We start from the raw sequence: 22,320 nt of genomic DNA, 5'->3' as shown, positions 1-22,320 counted from the left end.
TTAATGTAAAATTACATTTATAAATAAGAAAAGTACAAAAGAAAGTGATTTGTGAACAAAATGCTAGGTATCATACGAGTGTCATTCAAAAAATACGTAGACAATGCTTCTCATCGTCATATGATTATTACAAGATTATACATCAACACATTTTCGTAAACATAAACATTTATTTTGTCGAAGTGTGAAGTTTCATTCCATTTGATTAAACAGAACTCACGTTAGCCAAAATTAAAAGCAACATGTTTTGTTACCATGGAGCACGGTTAACCAATATTGTATCGTCAAAAACAACGCCGAGAAAGTTTCTCAATAGTATACACATTTTTGTTTTTTTCAAACACGGTTTGTTGCATCTTCTCCATTCAAAACACATATCCACAATACTTAACACCTGGTTTGCTAACAATTGTACAAATATAGCTTGAATTAGAATGTTATTTTTTTTTCATATTCTTTGATTTCCCATGCAACTTTATTATTCCTGCAACATAGAAGCACACATCACGTTCAATGACGTTCCTAACTCTTTTGGCAATGTTTTTAACCTTAACCAGCTGTTTTTTTGCAGACAATCCATCATCCGATTCAAACTCGCTACCACACAAAAATTGTATTTTCAACTTAATACAAATACACAGATTTTTTTTCATACAGATCCTGATTTATAAGGATTTTTTAAGCTTGTAGAAAAAGTTTCCCGAATGTAAAGTCTAATTTTCTTGCTACTTGCTGCTCCGTGACGTCTTCCAACGTCATGGTTTTTTGCCTTTCTTAATCAAGTCCATATGTATTTAGAAGCTGATATCTTTTAAATGGAACGAGATATTACATAACCTGATTTCATTTTAATTAATACAGCAATACTTTATTTAAACATGTAAATTTTATTTCGTTTCAGCTCCATTTATTAGAGGTATTGCTGTAAAAACTATAAAGTGAAAATTAGAAAATTATTCAATTTTGACGGTGCTCCGTGACCCCATTTTTGCTGTTCTAAATCCTTGGTAATTTTAATAAATATGAGGATATATTCCAATTTTTTTACTCAGATTATTTGAATTTGTTGTTGAAATATTTGTACCAAATTTGGATATAATATGACGTTAAATAAAAAAGTTACGACAAAAGTCTACGAACTTTTTGAATGACCCTCCTACATATGCCGTTTAAAAGCAAAATTCATAATTAATTTATTCACAACTGTAATTAAGATGAACTTGTGAAATATCTCACTCCAGAGTACATTTATATTAATCGAATAAAAGAGACAAGATTCTCAAATACACAAAGACTGGACATTCGAGTATATTTTCTCAAACCTTCAATCATCCTCCAGTGCTTATAGACAGTCATTGTACTTTTTTAAGGGCCATGAGATTTGCAGTGGTTCTGGAGTATTTTGTTTTGGAGTTAAGACGTAAGTGGCTAATTTTTGTCGCAGGTTTAAATACCAATGATGATCGTTGAGAACGGTCCTTCAAAAGGAACTGTCCTTTCTGACATAGTCATATTGCAGAGTTTATTTGATTAAATAAATTATGTCAGAAAGGACAGAACCATAAAAACCTTTGGCCAGTGTCTCAGAAGATGCTGTCTCAAAAAAGATCCCACTGCTTAAGGGCAAACAAGTGCGTTGTACGTCTAAATTTGGAGCAATGGGGAAATGTTCAAATGTTGTCCCAACAAAGGGATTAAAAGCAAAGAAACAACCAATCTTCAAGGACCTAATTAAAGAAAATGACATTGGACGTCTGTTGCGGGTTCTTTCCCTAGTGATTTCCAAATAATCAAAAAAACTCAAAAAACGTTTTCACATTTATATAGACAATACATTGTACATAGTATTCCGGCTCTTGTCTGTCCACACAACGGTAAGTTACTACATCACACCATACTCCGTACACTGTGCACCATACACTGACACCATACACAAAACGACGTAGAACGTAGAACGTAGGACGTAGAACGTAGGACGGGACCTAAATAATACAACAATTGTAAACACATTAAGTTACACAGTTAAATACACAAAGCTACATACAAGTTATTACCCACATAACCCACCATACACGAAAATGGGATAATAATGGGGTCAACATCACAGCGCTGCATTACAGAACTTGTATTAAATGCTTTTACACAATATATATATATATATTATTTTACATGTAACTTACACTTACACGCAATAACTTCACTTACATAGTTACTTTACAGTTTAGAATCATATTGAAACTAAATACAACAATACTAGAGCCGATACTTTCAATTAACACTACTCACTATAATATTTATAGAACATACAAACTATACAAACGAACGAACATTCAAACGAATAAACTAGAATTAAAATACGTTGAAATAACAAAGTTATCCCAGGACCGTTTAATTAACAAAACAGAGAAGAAAATGTAAATAAAACATGTTACTCACCTCAGAAGTCAGTGTCTGTATTACGATATAAATTTAACTTTACAAAACTTTGAAACTAAAATTGGATAGTCAGCTCGTGCTGTTACATCTTGGAAAGCCGGTTTTAAGAAAGGCGGAAGCCTAAACTCAGGTGAATAAATACAGGTAGTGTAGAGGTACCAAAGAGGGTGTTCGAAGGGGTCCAGAATAGGAAAACTGAAAGAAACTATGGAATAACGTTAGAACAATTATCACAGTAAATTTAAAATACAAATAGACGAAATAACACCGTAAATGTGACAATACCTTCCCCTTATGGAAAAGTATGCTAATACTTTAGAACACACATTTACGAAAGATTAAAAACAAGAGTTCATATATACACAAATTGACAGAAGTCATCACTGCCTACTAAGATAATCTGCTCCTTGATTATCCCTTCCCCTAATGGCGATAACTCGGTATCTATATGATTGAAGACCAAGTGCCCATCTCATGATCCTAGCGTTGATAACTTTGGCTTTGTTCAAATACATTAAGGACTGATGATCTGTTTCGATAAGGAACTCGCGTCCATAAAGGTACAGGTGGAACTTTTGGACTGCCCAAACAATTGCCAAGCATTCTTTTTCGATTGTGGAATACTTACTTTCACTGTCCTTCAACTTTCGACTTGCATACGCAACCGGAAGTTTCAAACCACTATGTTCATCAAACTGCATCAGCACAGCTCCAATTCCCCTATCTGATGCGTCAGTTTGAAGAATGAACTGTTTTGATAAATCTGGCAGTTTAAGAATAGGCGATTTCAAAAGCATTGCCTTAAGTGATTGAAATGATTTTTCCTGAGGTTGATTCCAAATAATTTTATTTGGCGACCCCTTCTTTGTCAGATCAGTGAGGGGTAGTGCAACAGACGAAAAATTGGGAATGAATTTCCTGTAGAAACTAAGGAGTCCTAAAAACGATCTTAACTGACGTTTAGTGCTTGGTGCTGGTGCCTCTTGAATTGCTCTTACCTTGTCTGGGTTTGGTTTTAACTGGTTCTCACCTACGATATGGCCTAGACACTCTAAACTCTTGTACCCTACAGCACACTTGGAAGGTTTCGCTGTCAAATTGGCGTTTCTCAGCCTGGTAAAGAGTTCGTGAAGAACTTCCAAATGCTGATCTAAGTCCTCTGTAAAAACAATGATATCATCGATAAAATTATCAATGTTTGACATTCCGTACAACAACTTACGCATCAGTCTGGAAAACGTCGCCGGTGCCGTCACCAAACCAAAGGGCATCACTCGAAATTGGAAGAGGCCTTTTGATGTCTGAAACGCTGTTTTGGGTTTAGCTGACGATGTTAATGGAACCTGCCAGTAGCCTTTTGATAAGTCGATCCTTGAAAATACCTTGTAGTTGGCAAACTTTGAAAAGATATCATCTGCGTTTGGCATCGGTTCTGCATCGAACTGTGAACATGCATTGATAGCTCTAAAATCTACGCAGAAACGAAAAGTGTCATCTTTTTTCTTCACAAGGACAACTGGAGAAGAAAATGGACTTTCTGATGGTTCAATGACATTCAGTTCCAACATTTTCTCAACTTCCTTATCAGCTATTTCCCTCATTGAAAATGGAATTGCATAAGATTTAACTCTGATTGGTTGACTTGAGTTTATCTTAATGTCGTGTTCAATCAAATGGGTATAGCCAGGATCATCAGACAATACATCAGTAAACTGATCCAAAAGTGATGTTACCTTTTTTCTGTCTTCAGGTGATAACTCTGGGTTGATGTCCACACCTTTGGTACTCCCAACACTCGCTATGCCATACTCGTCATCTTCCTCCTCCGCAGTGCAGTCAATAACAGCAGATGTGACTAGAGCTTCATCATCTTGATCTGGTTCCCCTGAATCATCATTCCTGTCAATGTACCTTTTAAGCATATTTACATGAAACGTCTTCAATTTACCTTTCATTTCAATCTGGTAGTCAACTTTGTTTAACTTCTTCTTGATGCTGAAAGGTCCTTTCCATTGCATCAGTAACTTATTTGAATCTGTGGGTAGCAATACTAAAACTTTATCTCCTACCTTCATACTCCTTGCTCTAGTTGACCTGTTGTAGAACCTCGCCTGTCGTTGAGAAGCCTTCTCCAAATTTTCTCTGGCTATCTCTGCCGTTGTCTCAAGTCTCTCTCGTAAATCCAACACATACTGATAAGTAGACTTTACCTGATCATCGTCTATCTCTTTTGTCCAAAGCTCTTTTAAAATGCCCATGGGCCCTCTTACGTGTCTTCCATACACTAAGTCAAAAGGCGAAAAGCCCAAACTTTCTTGCGGCACTTCCCTGTAAGCAAACAATACTGGGTTAATATATTTATCCCAATCACGTGGACGATCGGAGCACATACGTTTTAACATTTGTTTGAGGGTTCCGTTAAACCTCTCAACCAAGCCGTTTGTCATAGGGTGGTAAGGGGTAGTAGTGAGTTGATTTAACGATAGTAGCCGACTTACCTCTCTCATAATTGATGATGTAAATTGAGAACCCATATCGCTCAACATTTCCTCGGGAACTCCAATTCTAGAAAATATGTCTATGAGCGCTTCCGCAACTCTCTCCGTTTCAATGGACGGCAGTGGTACAGCTTCAGGGTATCTAGTAGCAAAATCGACCAAAGTAAGAATATACCTATTCCCTTTGTCGGTAATTGGATGCATAGGTCCGACGATGTCTACGGCAACTCGCTTGAAAGGAACATCAATAAGTGGCATCTTCTGAAGGGGGTACTTAGAAACCTTACCTTTTTGTATGGTCCTTTGACAGATGTCACAAGAACGACAAAACATCTTGACATCAGTCTGTAGTCCAGGCCAGTAGAATTCAGAAAGAATTCTTGACGATGTACGTGATATAGCCAAATGACCAGACATGATTGACTCATGTGCCAATTTCATGACAATTTCCCTGAATTTCTTTGGGACTACAAGCTGTTTGTAAGACTTACCTGATTCAGTCTTGGTTTGATATTCACGATATACAAACCCATTCAGCATGAACCATCGTATTGTTGCAGTTCGTTTATCAACCACTTGTCCGGAACTTGCCCATTGTCGTATTCTCTGCAGTGAGTCATCGGTTTGTTGTTCTAGTTTAATCTCGTCTGGAGTGATGTTTCCCTTAAGTATTTCTGGAACTTTGAGTTGAGGATACTGTTTTAATTTTACCTTTGCTTGTTGACGGGTTTCAACAGCATTTGCTTCTGACCATTCAGGATCAGGATCTCCAGGTGCTCGTACCTTAGCTACATTCCCGATGATTAGATCGTAGACTGGCTTCTCCATACACCATGCTTCAAATGTTCCTGTAATATAGGGCGTGTCAACAAAGATGGAAGCAACTGGTACTCTAATAGATGAACCATCTGCCAAAATGCATGTTTGAAACTTATCTTGAATCAAATTTGCTTCACCAATCTTACTTCTTCGAACCACTATGCCGCTGCATCCTGTGTCTCTTAGTACCGTAACTGGCTTACCTTCAACAAAACCTGCTGATACTGGCATGTTGTGTTGCAGTTGGTAGCATGATGGTGAAACTCTTGTGGATGCATCAAGATTCATAGAATTGGTTCCAGTGTCTGTTGGCATTGTGCTAACAAAAGTTACCTTTTCTGCGTGTTCCTCTGTACTAGCCGAAGAATTATGGCCTTCATTCTGTTCTTCTGTTGTTACAGCACCGATCTTTGGTTTTGTTCTGCATTCCGATGCAATGTGCCCTATCCTGTTGCATTTAAAACAACGTCTTTCCGATTTTGGAACAAATGCTTTGTTTGAATTTTGTATTCTCTTCTCACCTGAAAAGTCTTTGTGATTTCCAGAACCAGAACGAAACTTCACTGGGTGTTGAAATTCATTGCCTTTGACATTGCTGAGGGTCGCAGCGTTGGTCATTCTTGCCTCTCGATACTGGTCTGCTAATTGTGCCATCTCCTGTATACTCTTTGGTGTTCTCTCTTTTAGAAACAAGGTCAAATCTCTGTTACAAGTATTCAAAAACTGATCACGCAATACTAAATCAAATAATGCCTCAAATGTGTCTGCTATTTTGGCCATTTTTAACCACCTTAGCAAATAACTACTCATTCTAACAGAAAATTGTACGAATGTCTCACCCGTTTCTGGTTTTGCTGATCTGAACTTGTGTTTAAACCCGTCCTCTGTAAGCTCATAGCGTTTGAGGAGTGCTATCTTCAGGTTGTCATAATCTAAAGCATCATCTGCTGGTAATAATGCATAAATATCGAGAGCCCTACCTTTAAGGAGTGCACTTAGACTCATAGCCCAAGATGTTTTCGGCCACTTTTGTAACTCTGCATATCGTTCAAATCTACGTAAATAGCTGTCCATTTCATCCTTCCCATCCTCAAAAGCCGGGATTTTTGGACCTTTGAACTTAACACTTACCTCCTCAACCCCTGCTATTTTCAACTTCTCTTTCTCATGAAGCATTTCCATTTGTTGTTGATGAGTCAGCTGCTGCAGCTGCATCTGTTTATCATGTTTCTCCTTCATCCGCTGGTACTCTAGCTCCTCTTTCAGACGTTCTCTTTCTGCCAGCCGCTCTTCTCTCTGAATATCCTGTTGGTGTCTAACGAATTCTCTAAGAGTATCTTCTTTGTAACCTAACGATACTCCGTAATCAATAATCTCTTTCAAAGCTTCTGCCATGATCAAAATTCACAAAACACAAAATCATACAGACAAACAATAAAAGACAGCTGAAATTAGAAATTTCCCCACATACCAGTCTCTACACACCTGAGTTTAGTTGCTAAACTATACACGCACTTTTTAGTTACTTACGCGATACGCGATGTTAAAACGCTAACTACTTACAGACACACAACTTACTGAAGTGCTGAATTTGGAAATTTCGTAATATCAGCGTCAACTGCTGACCTCCAGGTCCCGAACAACTAGGTCACCAACTAATCTACAAAATACAGTGAAAACAATTGAATGGAAATTAAACAAGTGATATTTCAACAAAATATGTTTCTTTGATTGATAAACAAAATTCAATAAAAAATTCAAATTATCAAAGTTTGAAATTCAATTGAATTTAAATTATTCAAAAATCAAAAATACAAATGTTAATTTTGACAATAAAGGCAAACACTAGCACATTAGGAATTCTGTTCAATGTCTTGGGTCAAATCCAACGCATGAAGAAAGGTTTCCCTCAAGAGATCAAAGTTCCCTCAGGCACTGTTTCCAGTTGAACTTCCAGGATCTTGATTGTCCGTTGGGTTGTCTCTTTGGAGTTGTAGCCCAAACCATTGGAAATACTGTTGATTTGATCCCAAATGCTCCAGAGATCCTAGACATACCACAATGCTCCAGAGATTCTAGACATACCACGTGTCCCAGACATCACAAGTCGAAGAGATTCCACAGGTCGTCGTGATACCACTCGTCGACGTTATCGTGCTTGTTGTTTTCCTTTGATCCTACATGTTGAAGAAATCCCACTTCTGACACCATTTGTTGCGGGTTCTTTCCCTAGTGATTTCCAAATAATCAAAAAAACTCAAAAAACGTTTTCACATTTATATAGACAATACATTGTACATAGTATTCCGGCTCTTGTCTGTCCACACAACGGTAAGTTACTACATCACACCATACTCCGTACACTGTGCACCATACACTGACACCATACACAAAACGACGTAGAACGTAGAACGTAGGACGTAGAACGTAGGACGGGACCTAAATAATACAACAATTGTAAACACATTAAGTTACACAGTTAAATACACAAAGCTACATACAAGTTATTACCCACATAACCCACCATACACGAAAATGGGATAATAATGGGGTCAACATCACAGCGCTGCATTACAGAACTTGTATTAAATGCTTTTACACAATATATATATATATATTATTTTACATGTAACTTACACTTACACGCAATAACTTCACTTACATAGTTACTTTACAGTTTAGAATCATATTGAAACTAAATACAACAATACTAGAGCCGATACTTTCAATTAACACTACTCACTATAATATTTATAGAACATACAAACTATACAAACGAACGAACATTCAAACGAATAAACTAGAATTAAAATACGTTGAAATAACAAAGTTATCCCAGGACCGTTTAATTAACAAAACAGAGAAGAAAATGTAAATAAAACATGTTACTCACCTCAGAAGTCAGTGTCTGTATTACGATATAAATTTAACTTTACAAAACTTTGAAACTAAAATTGGATAGTCAGCTCGTGCTGTTACATCTTGGAAAGCCGGTTTTAAGAAAGGCGGAAGCCTAAACTCAGGTGAATAAATACAGGTAGTGTAGAGGTACCAAAGAGGGTGTTCGAAGGGGTCCAGAATAGGAAAACTGAAAGAAACTATGGAATAACGTTAGAACAATTATCACAGTAAATTTAAAATACAAATAGACGAAATAACACCGTAAATGTGACAACGTCTCAGAAAGCTTAATTATGATTTCAAAACTATTTGGAAAGAGTATTTAAATAGTATTTAAATGAACCAAACCAAATCTACCAATGATAAAAATGCTAAATACAATGTCATAGTCACGAAGTTTAACCCATAAATAAAGGCATGATAAAGTACAACTGAATGATATGCAGACATATTTACAACAACTCCTATGATTCCATAATGGCATATAGTAAACATAGGAAATAGATGAGTTGGTTATTAGATCAAAACTCAAATTAAATAAAATGCAGTGAAATTGAATGATGTGTTCACTAGGTGGGCCCCTCATCTACTCATGAGGTTGGCCTTTCCATGCAATGCGTACCTGAAATTCAACAGATTTGTTTGTTCGTTGTTTATCATCCCTATCTTTCGAAAATTTATTCACTCACATGGAGACGCCAAGACACCTTTTAATAAGTCATGGTAAATTTTATAATCAAATTGTTTTAAGAGTGAAGAATTCTAGTTAGCTAAAGGTATAAGATTAAGACATCGCCGTTGTTTTATGAGGAACTACTTCTCTGTAATCACATCTGGGCGCTATTTTGTTTCCATCAAATGCTTGAAAATCACAGTAGAACAATGTCGGCCACACTGATAAATGCTGATTTTGATGAAATTGTATTTTATAAAACTTGGTTGACAATAAAAAAAAAATTTGAATCATGTTATTTAAAAAATCTTTTCAGTCGGCGCATTTTAGTTGGGTCGGTCGCGTTAGGGGGAAACAAAGGTATTATTTATTTTGGCCTAAGGTGCACAATGGCAATATGTTATTAAGATTCTGTTAGAGTTTCATTGAATTTCATTCAGTGGTATAATAGGATATCCATATAAGAGACGGCTACGTTTAAGGTCATACGCAACGTAGTTTGAAATTTATCAGTTTCTTCCCTGGAGTTGAAGAGTTCCACTAAATGAAGGACCTGTCTTTAATACTTTTAATGTCTATATATGGATTTGTACACCTCTTCTAAAACAATTTTTGATTTTCAAAAATCTGGGATTTATGTATTATAATTTTTGTACATTTTTCTTTGAAAAATGCAGAAATGTTCACAATTTGATATCTTTTCAAAACCCGTGGTAAGGGATGGTGATTTTTTGTCTAAGAATATGTAATGGTATTATAAGTTTAAATTTAGAATATCCTGAAAATTTATCAGTAGGTAAGGTACCTTGCGTATGTCCTTAAAGCGTAATAGACAAAAACGGGTGGACATATCGATTACTATAACCCTCCTGATTTTCAAGCGGGAGGTAAAAATGCACAAATTTCCGGGAAGGGATCCCAGAATTTAGTAGTACTGTCTAACAGGCATGATTTTCTAGACTTGTAGAAATAAATAATATACTAGGCCTATATATTGAAATGTTATGAGTATGATTACATAGTTTATCCACGTCAGCTATAGAAGTCGGTGCGTTTTGTTTTATAAGCAGTGCGCAGTCACTTGCATTGATGTCGGCTGTAAACGATCGACCAACGGTCAAAGTCGTGAGGAGATCAACAGAAAATAGGAAAGGACTGTTTCGGAATATCTCATACCATAAGTGTAGATCTATTAATAAGTTTGTTTTTAATACTAGTAGCAAAAAAATTAATTAATTACATGCTTGTTTTACAAAATACAAGCAAATCTTTAAAAATCAAACGGTGGATTGTGGGGGGGGGGGGGGGGGGGGGGGGGGGCTCGACGCAACGGTCCTGGTTCCGCCATTGAACAACATTCAGCATGATAAATATATAATCTAAATCATACTTTAGAAAAGCTGCACGATGATCTTTCAATAAAACGTTAAATATCGTTTTCTTGAACATAAAGTCAATATCACGTCCAATATGAAGGAGACGCTCGTTTTAATAAGAGGTACATGTACATGTATAAATGTATTCTTATGTCGTTCGGCTGTTTTTCACTGTATATATTGATTGAAAATTTATCATATTATTATTTTATTATGGAAGATTGAAGAATTTGGTTATTCAACATATGCCAGCTCATTGTGGCGTCATATTTTTAATGTATTGCGTCATTGATTTCCATGCAATGTCCCTTGATAAATTTTACGAAGAAAAGTTAATGTGGTTTTCATAACATTCAGATACAGATTTAAACAATAAATTTCTGTAAAAATATAGATTAGATAATAACACATTCAGATTCAGACTTCAACATTTAATTTCTTTAAAAGTATAGATTTTAATGAGGAGAAAAAGTCGCATTTATCCAAAAACGAAGTATTTTCAACTACAGTTTTTCTTAAAAACGGACGTGGCCGCACTTTTGTACAGTTATTTTTTCTCTTGTATATTAGTTACCAAAGTATACTTGTTGTTTCTGCAAAGTTTCGCATATGTACTCGGATGCGGCCACATCGAAATATAAACTTGAAGAGGAGCAAAACGTCCAAAATATGTGATTTCCGGAATATTTGACCGGTTTTGAACGATATATACACAAAAGGTCACGTGAGTTGAGGAATATTGATACCAATTTAACACAAAGGGGAACCTTAACAATAAATTGACACAGTTCAAAAAATGTTATCGTGCGTTTAATTTTTGTCAATTTTACAGGGCCGCCTCGTTATACATACCGTTCCCAGTTCTTGATATAAATACGTCATTTTCTTGATTAAAGTGGACAGGATTTCGTGTATATCGACCCTGCATGTTCATAAAGTTCAACGTGTCATAGAAATCTGTTGGCAACTCTTGGAAAAATTGTGTAAATACTTTCTATATTTCTTAATAAATACCGCTAAAATTAATGCATTTTCATAGAAACATGTTTAAGAGTACTGTCTCATTTGCTCCGCAGATAATCGGAATACTTATAGGACAACATCGGGAAATTGTCGAGTACTGATCAGCTTCGTACGAGAAGTTCTTGGACTCGTTTGTAAACTATTCTATTGTTTTTAAAAATGTGTAAAAATTCTTTTCGATGTTTTTTTTTTTCCTTTTTTTATTTATTTATTGCAAATTCGACTACAGCCCCATATCTCCCAAGTTTGTCTTTATTGTTAAACGTGCTGATTTTTTAGTAGCCCACATGTACCTATAGGTGTAAATATTCTGCAATCTTCGCTATAGCCAAGGGATTCCGATACGCTTCACATCTCCACCATGCACTTGAGTAGATTTTGGATCGGAAACCCTTGGCTAGCAAGGTTTAGATATATATTGCTAATTTAAGACTGATTATTTTAATGCCGAGTTCCATGGCAGTATTTCATCTGTATATCAGCCAAAATATCAATAATAAGATGTGATCAGTTCAATTTTATTACATGTATTTTAAAAAAATTGAAATGTTTTCCATCGTCAATGCGCAATTGTTCAATAGAAATTAAGCGATAGTCCAATATTCAAACAATATTTATAAATTTAAAAAACCCTCTCGAACAAATAAATCAAGTTAAATGTGCTGAAAGCTATATATCCTTTTTGTCCTAAAAAATATATTAAAAACATGTTATAAATTTTTCTCAATTGATAATCCTTTTCTACTAGACCTCATTTCTATTTTTATTTATAATTGAAAGATTCTGCAAGTTTCGATAAAATGGTAATGCATGTGACTGAAGAAATATAAATAATTGAAAGATTCTGCAAGTTTCGATAAAATGGTAATGCATGTGACTGAAGAAATATAAAGAATTGAAAGATTCTGCAAGATTCGATAAAATGGTAATGCATGTGCCTGAAGAAATAAAAAGGGGGGTGTCGCTGTCTGTCATTTTCACTGGAGCATAAAAATGACGCCCTGAATGGAACTCAAACAATTATTTTGAACGAAGTTTTTGATTTAGATTTAAAATTCATAATAAATTTTCTGCACATTATGATAATATATCAAGTCTGTAAAAGTCCACATAAAAGAAATATTTAAACAAAATAAACAGGAATTATTTAATTTCACTTGTATCAAGTAATTTAATTCGCTGAATCATTCAGAGGAACATATAATATTTTGGATAACATAACTTGCCTACGTCACAATGAGTTACGTCAAAAACGTATTACTCCGCTTGACGTTACTTTTAAATTATGCTATATATTTGAACCCTTTTTCCTGAGGAAAAATTCTCTGATTGTCTACACTGAAATTAAATTATAAGTAATGAAGCTAGTTTCAACTTATTTTAAACGATATAACATAACTTGGGGCAGTTTACGTTTTTTTATAAACCGCTTCGCGGTTTATAAAGCGTAAACTGCCCAAGTTATGTTATATCGCATAAGTTGAAACTAGCTTCATTCCTTAATTAAATCATCATCAAATACTTGAATTCATTTTACAGATGATTGTATAAATATTAAGGCGATATAAACGGCAACAGTTACACCGTGTAAATACATCTTCAAAACCACGTCTTTTCAGCACGTAATCGCAAGTGCGCTGCGAGGAAAAGGATAACGTCATCAAAAGTTAACAAATGTAATGCTACTATTACGTCACAGACAGCGCAACGGGCAAAGAGTTAATTAATATAGAAACATCTTCAGTTAGAGTTTGTTCATATCATGACTTTTATGGGTATAGGGTGGGGCGATAATGGGCAATCAAATCTTTGTTTAGAAATTTGTAGAAAAAAATCTTTAAAACTCTTCTTCTCAATAATGGTAAAATTATACATTTATGCTTTAATGATAAAGCGACAATTTCTGAAGAAATAAAAATTCTCACTTCCCCTTCCCCAAAAATTAAACTTTTCAATACTGAGCTGATGTGCGATTTTTAAACTAGCCCATGTGCTCAGATGAGCGATGTGCCACATAGGCCTCTTGTTATATACACATGTACGTTTCTTTTTAAGGTATCTCTATTATACAAAATAAATTTAATTGTTAATTTTGTTCAACTTTTATTCAAACACATAATACAATAGTAGCTTTTAGGAGTATCTGGATTGATATATTTGCCAAATTCTTTCGCAAAAAGTTAGGGATATTAATTTTTGTATGTATGTCAATCGGTCTGTGATTTCATTTTTGTTTCTGGACGAAACTTCTTATAAAATTATGTCTATTTACCATACATGAGAGATTACGCCAGGCTATAGGCCATAAATAAATAAAAGACCTTGACATTTTTGTCAGAATAGAGTAAATATAACAGTGAACGTTGAAATCTCAGGTTGAACAATGGAGGAAAAACATTAAAAAAAACACTTAACCGTGGTGATACAACTTTCACTCATACCTAAGTTTCTAAAGAGAGGAAACACGTGGAGATAACGAACAGTATTCAAGATCAAATGTCCACTAAACAATACAAAAATAGGGACAAAGGAAACACGTGCCTCCAAAGCATTACAGGTGGAATCAGGTGACATGGAAGAATAAACATCCTTTGCCGACTGGTCATACCTGCTGACCTATTCCTTTTCATAAATATCAAATAACGGAAAAATTCGTCGTTAATTCAGAGTATAAATAATGGACTAACAATAAGTATGAAAAACGTCAGTCAGCAATTGAGATAATGATACATTGTATTCGCTGACAAGGTTATTATATCGACCATAGAACTTAGGAAAAATGTGACTGGTCAGCAGGGATACTCACTCCTCCATGGCACCTGGTCCCACCTTTGATGTTTCAGAGGTCTGTATTTGCTCTGCTCCTATTTTGTGTTGTTAAATGGACTCTGATTTTGAATACTGTTTGTTATCTCCATATCCTTCTTGCTATGTTCTCAAAATGTTTCTCCTTCACTACTGTAAACATCTTAGTGATGAGTAAAGAAAGAGGCTCGGTTGAACATTTATTGGAACCCGTTGTCTATCTCTTTGTAAGGATTCTTATGAAGTTTAATCTTGGAATCCAATGTATATGGTATAAAATTCATCTTTTGTTCTTTGGAATATTAATAATTAAAACTGACTTATCACTCGCGTAAAAAAATTCCCCAAGAAGAAGAATAAAAACAATAATAATGATAATAAACAGAGTAAAAACAATATGCCCCCAACTTCGCTTGTGGAACATGATTATCTTCATGTCACGTAAATAAACTCGTTGTTTCCTTGTGAACTCGAAATGTGCATGGGGAAAGTTATACTATTACTCTGGTACAATTTATTTCAAATTAACTTCAACTTACTGACAAATTCGAGGGTAATTGTCGCACAATATCATATTGTCATCTGTTTTAAAATAAAGCCATCATACATTTTCCCCAAGAAAGATTCAGTTAGAGAGGACAACTCCTCTTACAGATTGTCACATAAACATATTAAATAATCCCCATTATTCACCTGCACCAGGCTCATTTATACACATAGTTTGAATTCTGCCTCTGTCAGGGGATATAAAAAAAGATAAATGCCAAAGGTATATTATCGTATGTAGTTTAAACACGCTGACATTTACACAAGAGTAATAAATGAAAGTTAGCTAAATTATTTGGATATATTACATTTCAAAAAATAATGATTAAAACACATTTATTTTAAGGTAGAATGCCACACCAACTTTTTATTTTTTAAATCTTTAAACAATGGTTTCAGCATTAAAAGGCTGATATTAGCTTTCTATTATTTTATGTTAATTTTTGGGATTGTTTTAAAGAAAATGTAAAAAAAAATAATTTATTTCCAAAAAAGTTGATTTTAAGTTAAAAAAAATTGCTGTAAATGAATGTATCCAATAAATATCTAATAAAATATGTAAAGAAAGGCTGGTTTAACTTTTTATTTTTTTTTTAAATTAATTATGAAAATAAAACACATTATTTGTGAACACTGTTTCAACCTATGCTTAAAAACACCATAGAACTAGTCATAACTGATGAAAACATGTTTTTCAATCATATTTTAAAAAGAAATTGAAACGAAATTGAGAAATTTTAGAGAAATTATTTTTTTTTTATATTTTGACCTAACCCCATCACAATTAAACTGATCCTGATCAAAGTTAACACAAAATGAATAAACTACTAATATATTGCCTCTTCATGTATTAACAATGAAAAAATCTATTTTATTGTCAAGTTCAATAATGTTTTAACCCTTTTAACGCTTAATCAGACTAGTGTTCTTGGGGAAATGTTATTTATTTCCAATAATTGTACAATTTTGTTGAGATCGGTTTAATATTGATCGGGATTGGTCAAAATTAAAAAAAAAATAATTTCTCTAAAATTTGGCACTTTTGTTTCAATTTCTTTTATAAGTATGATTAACGAACATGTTTTCCCCATTTGTGACTGGTTTTAAGATTTTAATCATAAATTTAAAAAATAATATTCACAGATTATTTGTTTTATATTCATAAATATTTTTTATTTAAAAAAAATTAATATGGCTTTTTGTCACATATTCTATTAGCTATTAATGTGATGCATTCATTTACAGCAAAATGTTTACAAGAAAGGGTCTTATTTTGATGTAAATATTTTTTTTCATTTTCTTTGAAAAAATATAAACATTTCATTTTCTTTCAAAAAATACAAACAAAATTCATATAAAATAATTGAGAACTAATGTCGCCTTTTCAATGCTGAAACCATTGTTTATAAAGATTGACTCAGCGACCTTAATCCAGAAATTAAATGTAAGCTTTGTGACACTCTCCCAATTTTACAGCTCAAGTTTGCAGTGACCTGACATTATTTTTAATCATGACGTCATACATTTGTAGTTCAGAGAAGTCAACACTCAAAGTATACTGTAATATTCTCTGGGAAACCTTATCGTGCCTGGGTAGCAATTTCAATATATCGTCGACGTATAAACAATTTACAATGGTCATTTCTATACTTGTGTCGACTTGAAATAAGTGATACCAGTGATTTTGACACATCTTTTTCATAATTGAAGTTTTGTTAGAAAAACGTGTTATAGGTATTCTAAAAACAAAGCTTTATGAAAGAGATTGCGATTTATCCTTTCAACCGTCAACTTACTTTGCTAAATTGGCAAAATATCCTTTCACCTGCAAGTACTATGATCGATACAATGACCTTGTCATGAAAACTAATCAATAATTGAGTCAAAAGCTTATGAACGTTTTTTGTACTTATCATATATGTATTGTTTTATAATGAATTGTCTAAGGATTTGTCCGTTATTTCCCGATCATCATGACGAGGAGCACACGGCGTGTATGACAGATCATCAGTGAATGCTCTCTCCTTTAAGAACCTTGATCCCACATCTGGTGTTTTACAGCTCTGTGTATGCTCCACCTCTGGTGTTTTACAGCTCTTTGTATGCTCCACCTCTGGTGTTTTACAGCTCTGTTTATGCTCTGCTTTGGTTTTGTATTGTTTGAGTAAACTTCTGAGCTTGAATACAGTTCATACCTCCAAACAGGTATATCATAATTAAATATTATCATGCTTCCTGTCAGTTTGTCTCTATATAACCCATACACTACTATTTTCGCATAGTGGTCTAAGGATTTGTATAGCGTAAGCATACTATGCCGAAATAGTGCACGGCCTTATTTTCTGAATAAAATTCTTCATTGCACACACCGGGAATCGAACTCACGACCATGAGGTTGCCAGTCTGACGCCTTATCGATTACGCCACAGTGACGATCACTGAATGGGAGAATTTTATTAAATATATTAACTTAATTTATACAATTGACACAAGAAGGAGAAACTAGACAAATATTATTTGAAAACAGTTATATTTATTCTAAGGAATCTTAGATACATGTGTACAACAAAGTTTCAAACTAATTACATACAGATCGTTAGATGAATTGATATCATGGGGTCATTAAAACGCTTTCTTATATAGCGCTTAATTGCAAGATGTAAAAGTAAATTATCAATAAGAATCCACGTCTGTAAACAAATCAGTCTTACTAACAAAACAGAAAATAAAGATGAGTATATTTGGGACAGAAAATCATGACTTATTTAGAGAAAAAAATATTAACCAAAATAAATAAGCATGCAACTAATTTTATCATGAAGATTTTGAATGAGTTTTTGCAAGTGCTCTGTGTTACCACCATTATTTTCAGGAAAAAATCAAATGGATTGCCGCATAAAAAATAACAACAGTCAGCATAAATATAGCAATAGTGTTGCATTATGCATGTACTATGCCTAAATAGTAGGCAGGGTTTGACACATAGTGCCATGTGTCAAACCCTGCCTACTATTTAGGCATAGTGCATGCATAATGCAACACTATTATATAAATAGTGTTGTGTTGTGCGTGCACTATGCCCAAATGGTAGACAGAGTTCGACACATGCTGCACGAGCCGAAGGCGAGTGCACTATGTGTCAAAACCTGACTACTATTTAGGCACTTATGCACGCAGAACACAACACTATTGTTATTATTATGCTGACTGGTGTTACTGTATAAAAACGGCAATATTTTCTACATACCCAATGTTTCATCCCCTGTGACATTCTTCTACTCTATTATGACGTCACCTTGTACAACATGTACGTCATAATCTTTTTCTTTAATTTTGAACGTTCCATGCTAAAGGTATAATCTACAGATAGTTTTAGAGAATAGTATCTGAGTGGAGGAAGGGGGTTTGCAAAAACATACTTTAGAAGAATTATTTTGTTTACTTTTAATCTTAAGTGTAAAATATTTAACACTAAGTTTATATATATTATAGTACAATACTATAGATAACGGCGTCTGTGGCGTAATCGGTAGCGCGTCGGACAGACAATCTCGGGGTCGTGTGTTCGCCTCCCGGTATGGGCGTTGTCGGATTTTCTTCAGAAGTTTAAGCCGTGCACTATTTCCGCATAGTAGGCCTACGCTATATAAATCCTTAGAACACTATGCGAGAAAAGTATGGTATGGGTTATATAGAGACAAACTGACAGGTAGCATAATAATTCATTACATTATCAGTTGAGATAGAAAATACCTGGCAATTTTTTACCAATTAAAATGATTTAAACATCTATAATCGTAGATTTTGGATGTGGCAGAGATTTCCTTAATACGTAGGTTATGAATTCTTTTTAAGTTGATGAATTAAAAAAGATACGGCTTGTAATGACAAGTTTAATGTTATATGTGATCAGGAAATAACACACTGCTAAATAGATGACACTGTTCATCAATAATTTGAATGCTAGTGATACTCAATAAGATTAATACTATTTTCTTTACAAAAGTAATAAAACATAATTATGCACGGTGTTTAGATATTTTCCGATCACCATATGATCTTAAAGAAAATTGTAGAGAACTATGGCTCTTTGGAAGAGTTATCATCCCCTGTCAACCAGTCAAACCTCTGTGCTGAGTGTCCATTTTATAATCTTTCACGTGAAAAGAAGAAACACATGGTTTGGCCTTCAACTCGACATTATATATCGGCAACGTATCGCCAATGTGTAGTTTCAATTCTTATGTCGATGCGATATATCCCGGTGAGCTTGAGATAAAAGATACCACAAAGTCAGACACATCTGTTTCGTTTTTGGACATTTTACTTGAAAACGATGGTAATCTAGCAATCACACTCTATGAAAAAATTGATGACCTTAACTCTTCCGACTTAATTTCCCTTACTTATACAACAATATACATTTATCAACTGCATATGGATTTTTATACAGCTCCGAACACTGTTTAAGCTCAATGGCTTTTCGCACAAATTAAGGTCACATTCTTCTTGCAATGAAACTTAACATTTTCGGAATTTATTACTAGACATTACGTTAATCTGTATAAAGGTATCTGTTCCTTAAAATCACAACCTCAAGTTGTCTAAATCGAGGTTTTATGTTAAAGTGGACTTTATAAATCGTTTGATCGTACAACTGTATGATTTTACTATTTTACTGTCCTAAAAGGACATCAGAGTAAAACAAAAATGTAACTAAACCCTGAAAAAAAGCAAAGGAGACATATAAGATTCATACAAACACGTGTATGTGAACAGTTAGCAAACAAAACGATACAGTTTCTTTTATACTTTAAGGTCAGACGTGTCATCAAATTTATATACTTTTTCCTAAGAATTTGTCTTTTCAGTAAAAATACTTAAACAAGTATCTTCACAAAAAAAGGATACTTTACCAGGCATTTCGATAATAAACTACAAGGTTATATTTCTTATGTGATCCTTATGGGTAATCTTCTGAATGGCCTTTATCACAATTTTTGGTGTACTTATATTTAAAAACATTTTGAAAACAATGTATGAATCAGAAGGGAATGACAAATAAGAATAATTTTTAATATAATACAAAGAGATACAGAACATAAATTTGAGGAACGTGTCGTCTGACCTTAAGACACCCATTAAAAAATCAAAGTACTCAGAAGTACAGAGAGCCGGGCTCATTTACAGAATAGAATGAATTTCTTACATGAATCACGTTTATATTCTGATGAAAAAAATATTTTAAAACAATCAATATAAATGATAAGACACTGACAGTGAGTTTTTCAATCCCAATACCATGGTCCGATTTTGTCAGAATCAGAATTATTCTGGTACCGCAGCTGAATGTTAACAAACAGACCAGTCTGGTTCCCTCTCCTCCTTTACCTCGTAGGTGTAGAGAACTACGGTAACACTGATTATTAAAAATCCTTACGCTAATGAACTATGTTCTTTGACTTATAAAGTTTTCAAAGTCATTACTACTAATGTTTATTTTATATAGATAAAACTTCGTTTTATTTTTGTTGCTTTATTTAGCGTTTGTATTATCTCAAAAGCGGTTGAGAGTAAGAACTATATTTTTTCCCGTAACTTTGAAATGGCGACTATGGGGTCAACATCCTGCCTTGAACAGGATCACATAAGCCGGCAATTGCTCTTTGAGCAATAAGCCCGGCTAAAAATGATGTACATTGATGGTAAAAGTTCACTTACTGAATGAGTAAAATAACAAAGGTCCTGTTTTTTAAATGTTTGAAAGGAATTCGTATCACAGAGCGTGGAAAAAGACAAAAAAGAGATGAATAGTTATTAATTTTGATGTCTCCACCAATGTGACAGAAAACTTTTACAGTGAAATTTGCATTTGGTTTGAATAATTTTTAAGTCGTATTTTTCCTATGTGACACCTGATACCATATAACGGGTATTTTTACATGCTGCTAATTTTTACTAATTTTTACGAATTTTATGAATCCGTAAAATTAAAACGCGTAAAATTTCACAGAAGTAAAAAACGTCTCGCCTAAATCTTCAACATTGTATTATGAGAGTATTTCAATGTTATCACTTACATTTAGCTAAGTACTTGGAGAATATTTAATTAGTGTAATTGATCATCAATTAGGATAAAAAAAATCAATGCACAAATTATACAAACATCGTCAATTACCTAGTTACTCTTACGTGTCGCATAAATTCTGATAATGGTTGAATTATTGCAGACTAAAGTCTTCAGTTTTTCAGTTTCTTTATTTCTTTAAGCCAACTGGCCCATCAGAGTTATACAACAAACATGATAATAACAAAAATAAAAAAACATACAGAGAGAGTGAGCGCAAAGAACAAATACATGGGAATACTTCTAAACATCAATTTTATTTTTTCTTAACAATATTGCTGCATTTAAAAATTTGCCCAACTTTACGAGATCTTTAATATTATTTGAACTTAACAGCTGAATTAATTTAAAGACACAAGGCCTAGTATAATAATACTTTTTCAAAAGTTTCTTTCTTATATCAATATACAATGGACATTTCAAAATAAAATGAAATTCATCTTCTATATCATGGAGATTACAACATGTACATAATCTATTATTCTTAGGTACGTTATGGTGTCGACCTGTTTCAATATTTAACGTGTGATTCGATAACCTGAATTTTGTTAATAGCAGTCTTAATTTTTTGTTAATAGGTTTTGTTAAATACCATTGCAAAGAGAAATTGTCAATTAAATGTTGATATAAATTACACTTTGAAGAGTTTGATATATTTTCTATTATAGCTTGCTTAGAAACATCTAACAGTCGTTGTTTTATAATGAGATAAGATCTATCATTTAAATTATCTTCTGTCCAAAGTTGACCTAGACCTAAAAGGGACAATTCTTTTTTAATTTGTAAAATCAATTTGTCATTATGTAATACCATGCCTTAGAATTATATCCTTTTTCAAGACTTTGATCCTTTCTTCTAATTTATTTCCTTCCAGTATAGACTTTGACATTTTAGTACACTGTAATCCGTACCCCTGTTATTCTGTCACCTGAATCATGATGGCTTGATTTGTCTCTCTTTGTTTCCATTTAAATGAAGATGGACATGTGGTGCACAACAATAATTGTTGTATACATGCTTATTAATTGAAACAGGCATACAATTGGGACATGTGAAATTTAAAAGTATTTAAAAGAATAAACGTATTATCATTTCACGAATCGACACTCGTTTTCA

General features: G+C 33.8%; 1 protein-coding gene across 1 annotated transcript; it reads right to left on the bottom strand.

The window, feature by feature from the left end:
• Positions 1-2,816: 2,816 nt before the first annotated feature.
• LOC134272293 (uncharacterized) lies at positions 2,817-7,148 on the bottom strand. The gene has a single exon (XM_062754538.1). It carries the CDS (start codon positions 7,146-7,148, stop codon positions 2,817-2,819), a length of 4,332 nt encoding a protein of 1,443 aa, XP_062610522.1.
• Positions 7,149-22,320: the final 15,172 nt, after the last annotated feature.

Source organism: Saccostrea cucullata, unplaced genomic scaffold (assembly GCF_032062105.1).
Source record: "Saccostrea cucullata isolate Sc308-1 unplaced genomic scaffold, CSIRO_AGI_Scuc_v1 ctg7907, whole genome shotgun sequence".
Taxonomy (NCBI): Eukaryota; Metazoa; Mollusca; class Bivalvia; order Ostreida; family Ostreidae; genus Saccostrea; species Saccostrea cuccullata.
Note: the sequence above shows the minus strand (reverse complement) of the source record. Positions and strands in the feature narration are given on the sequence as shown.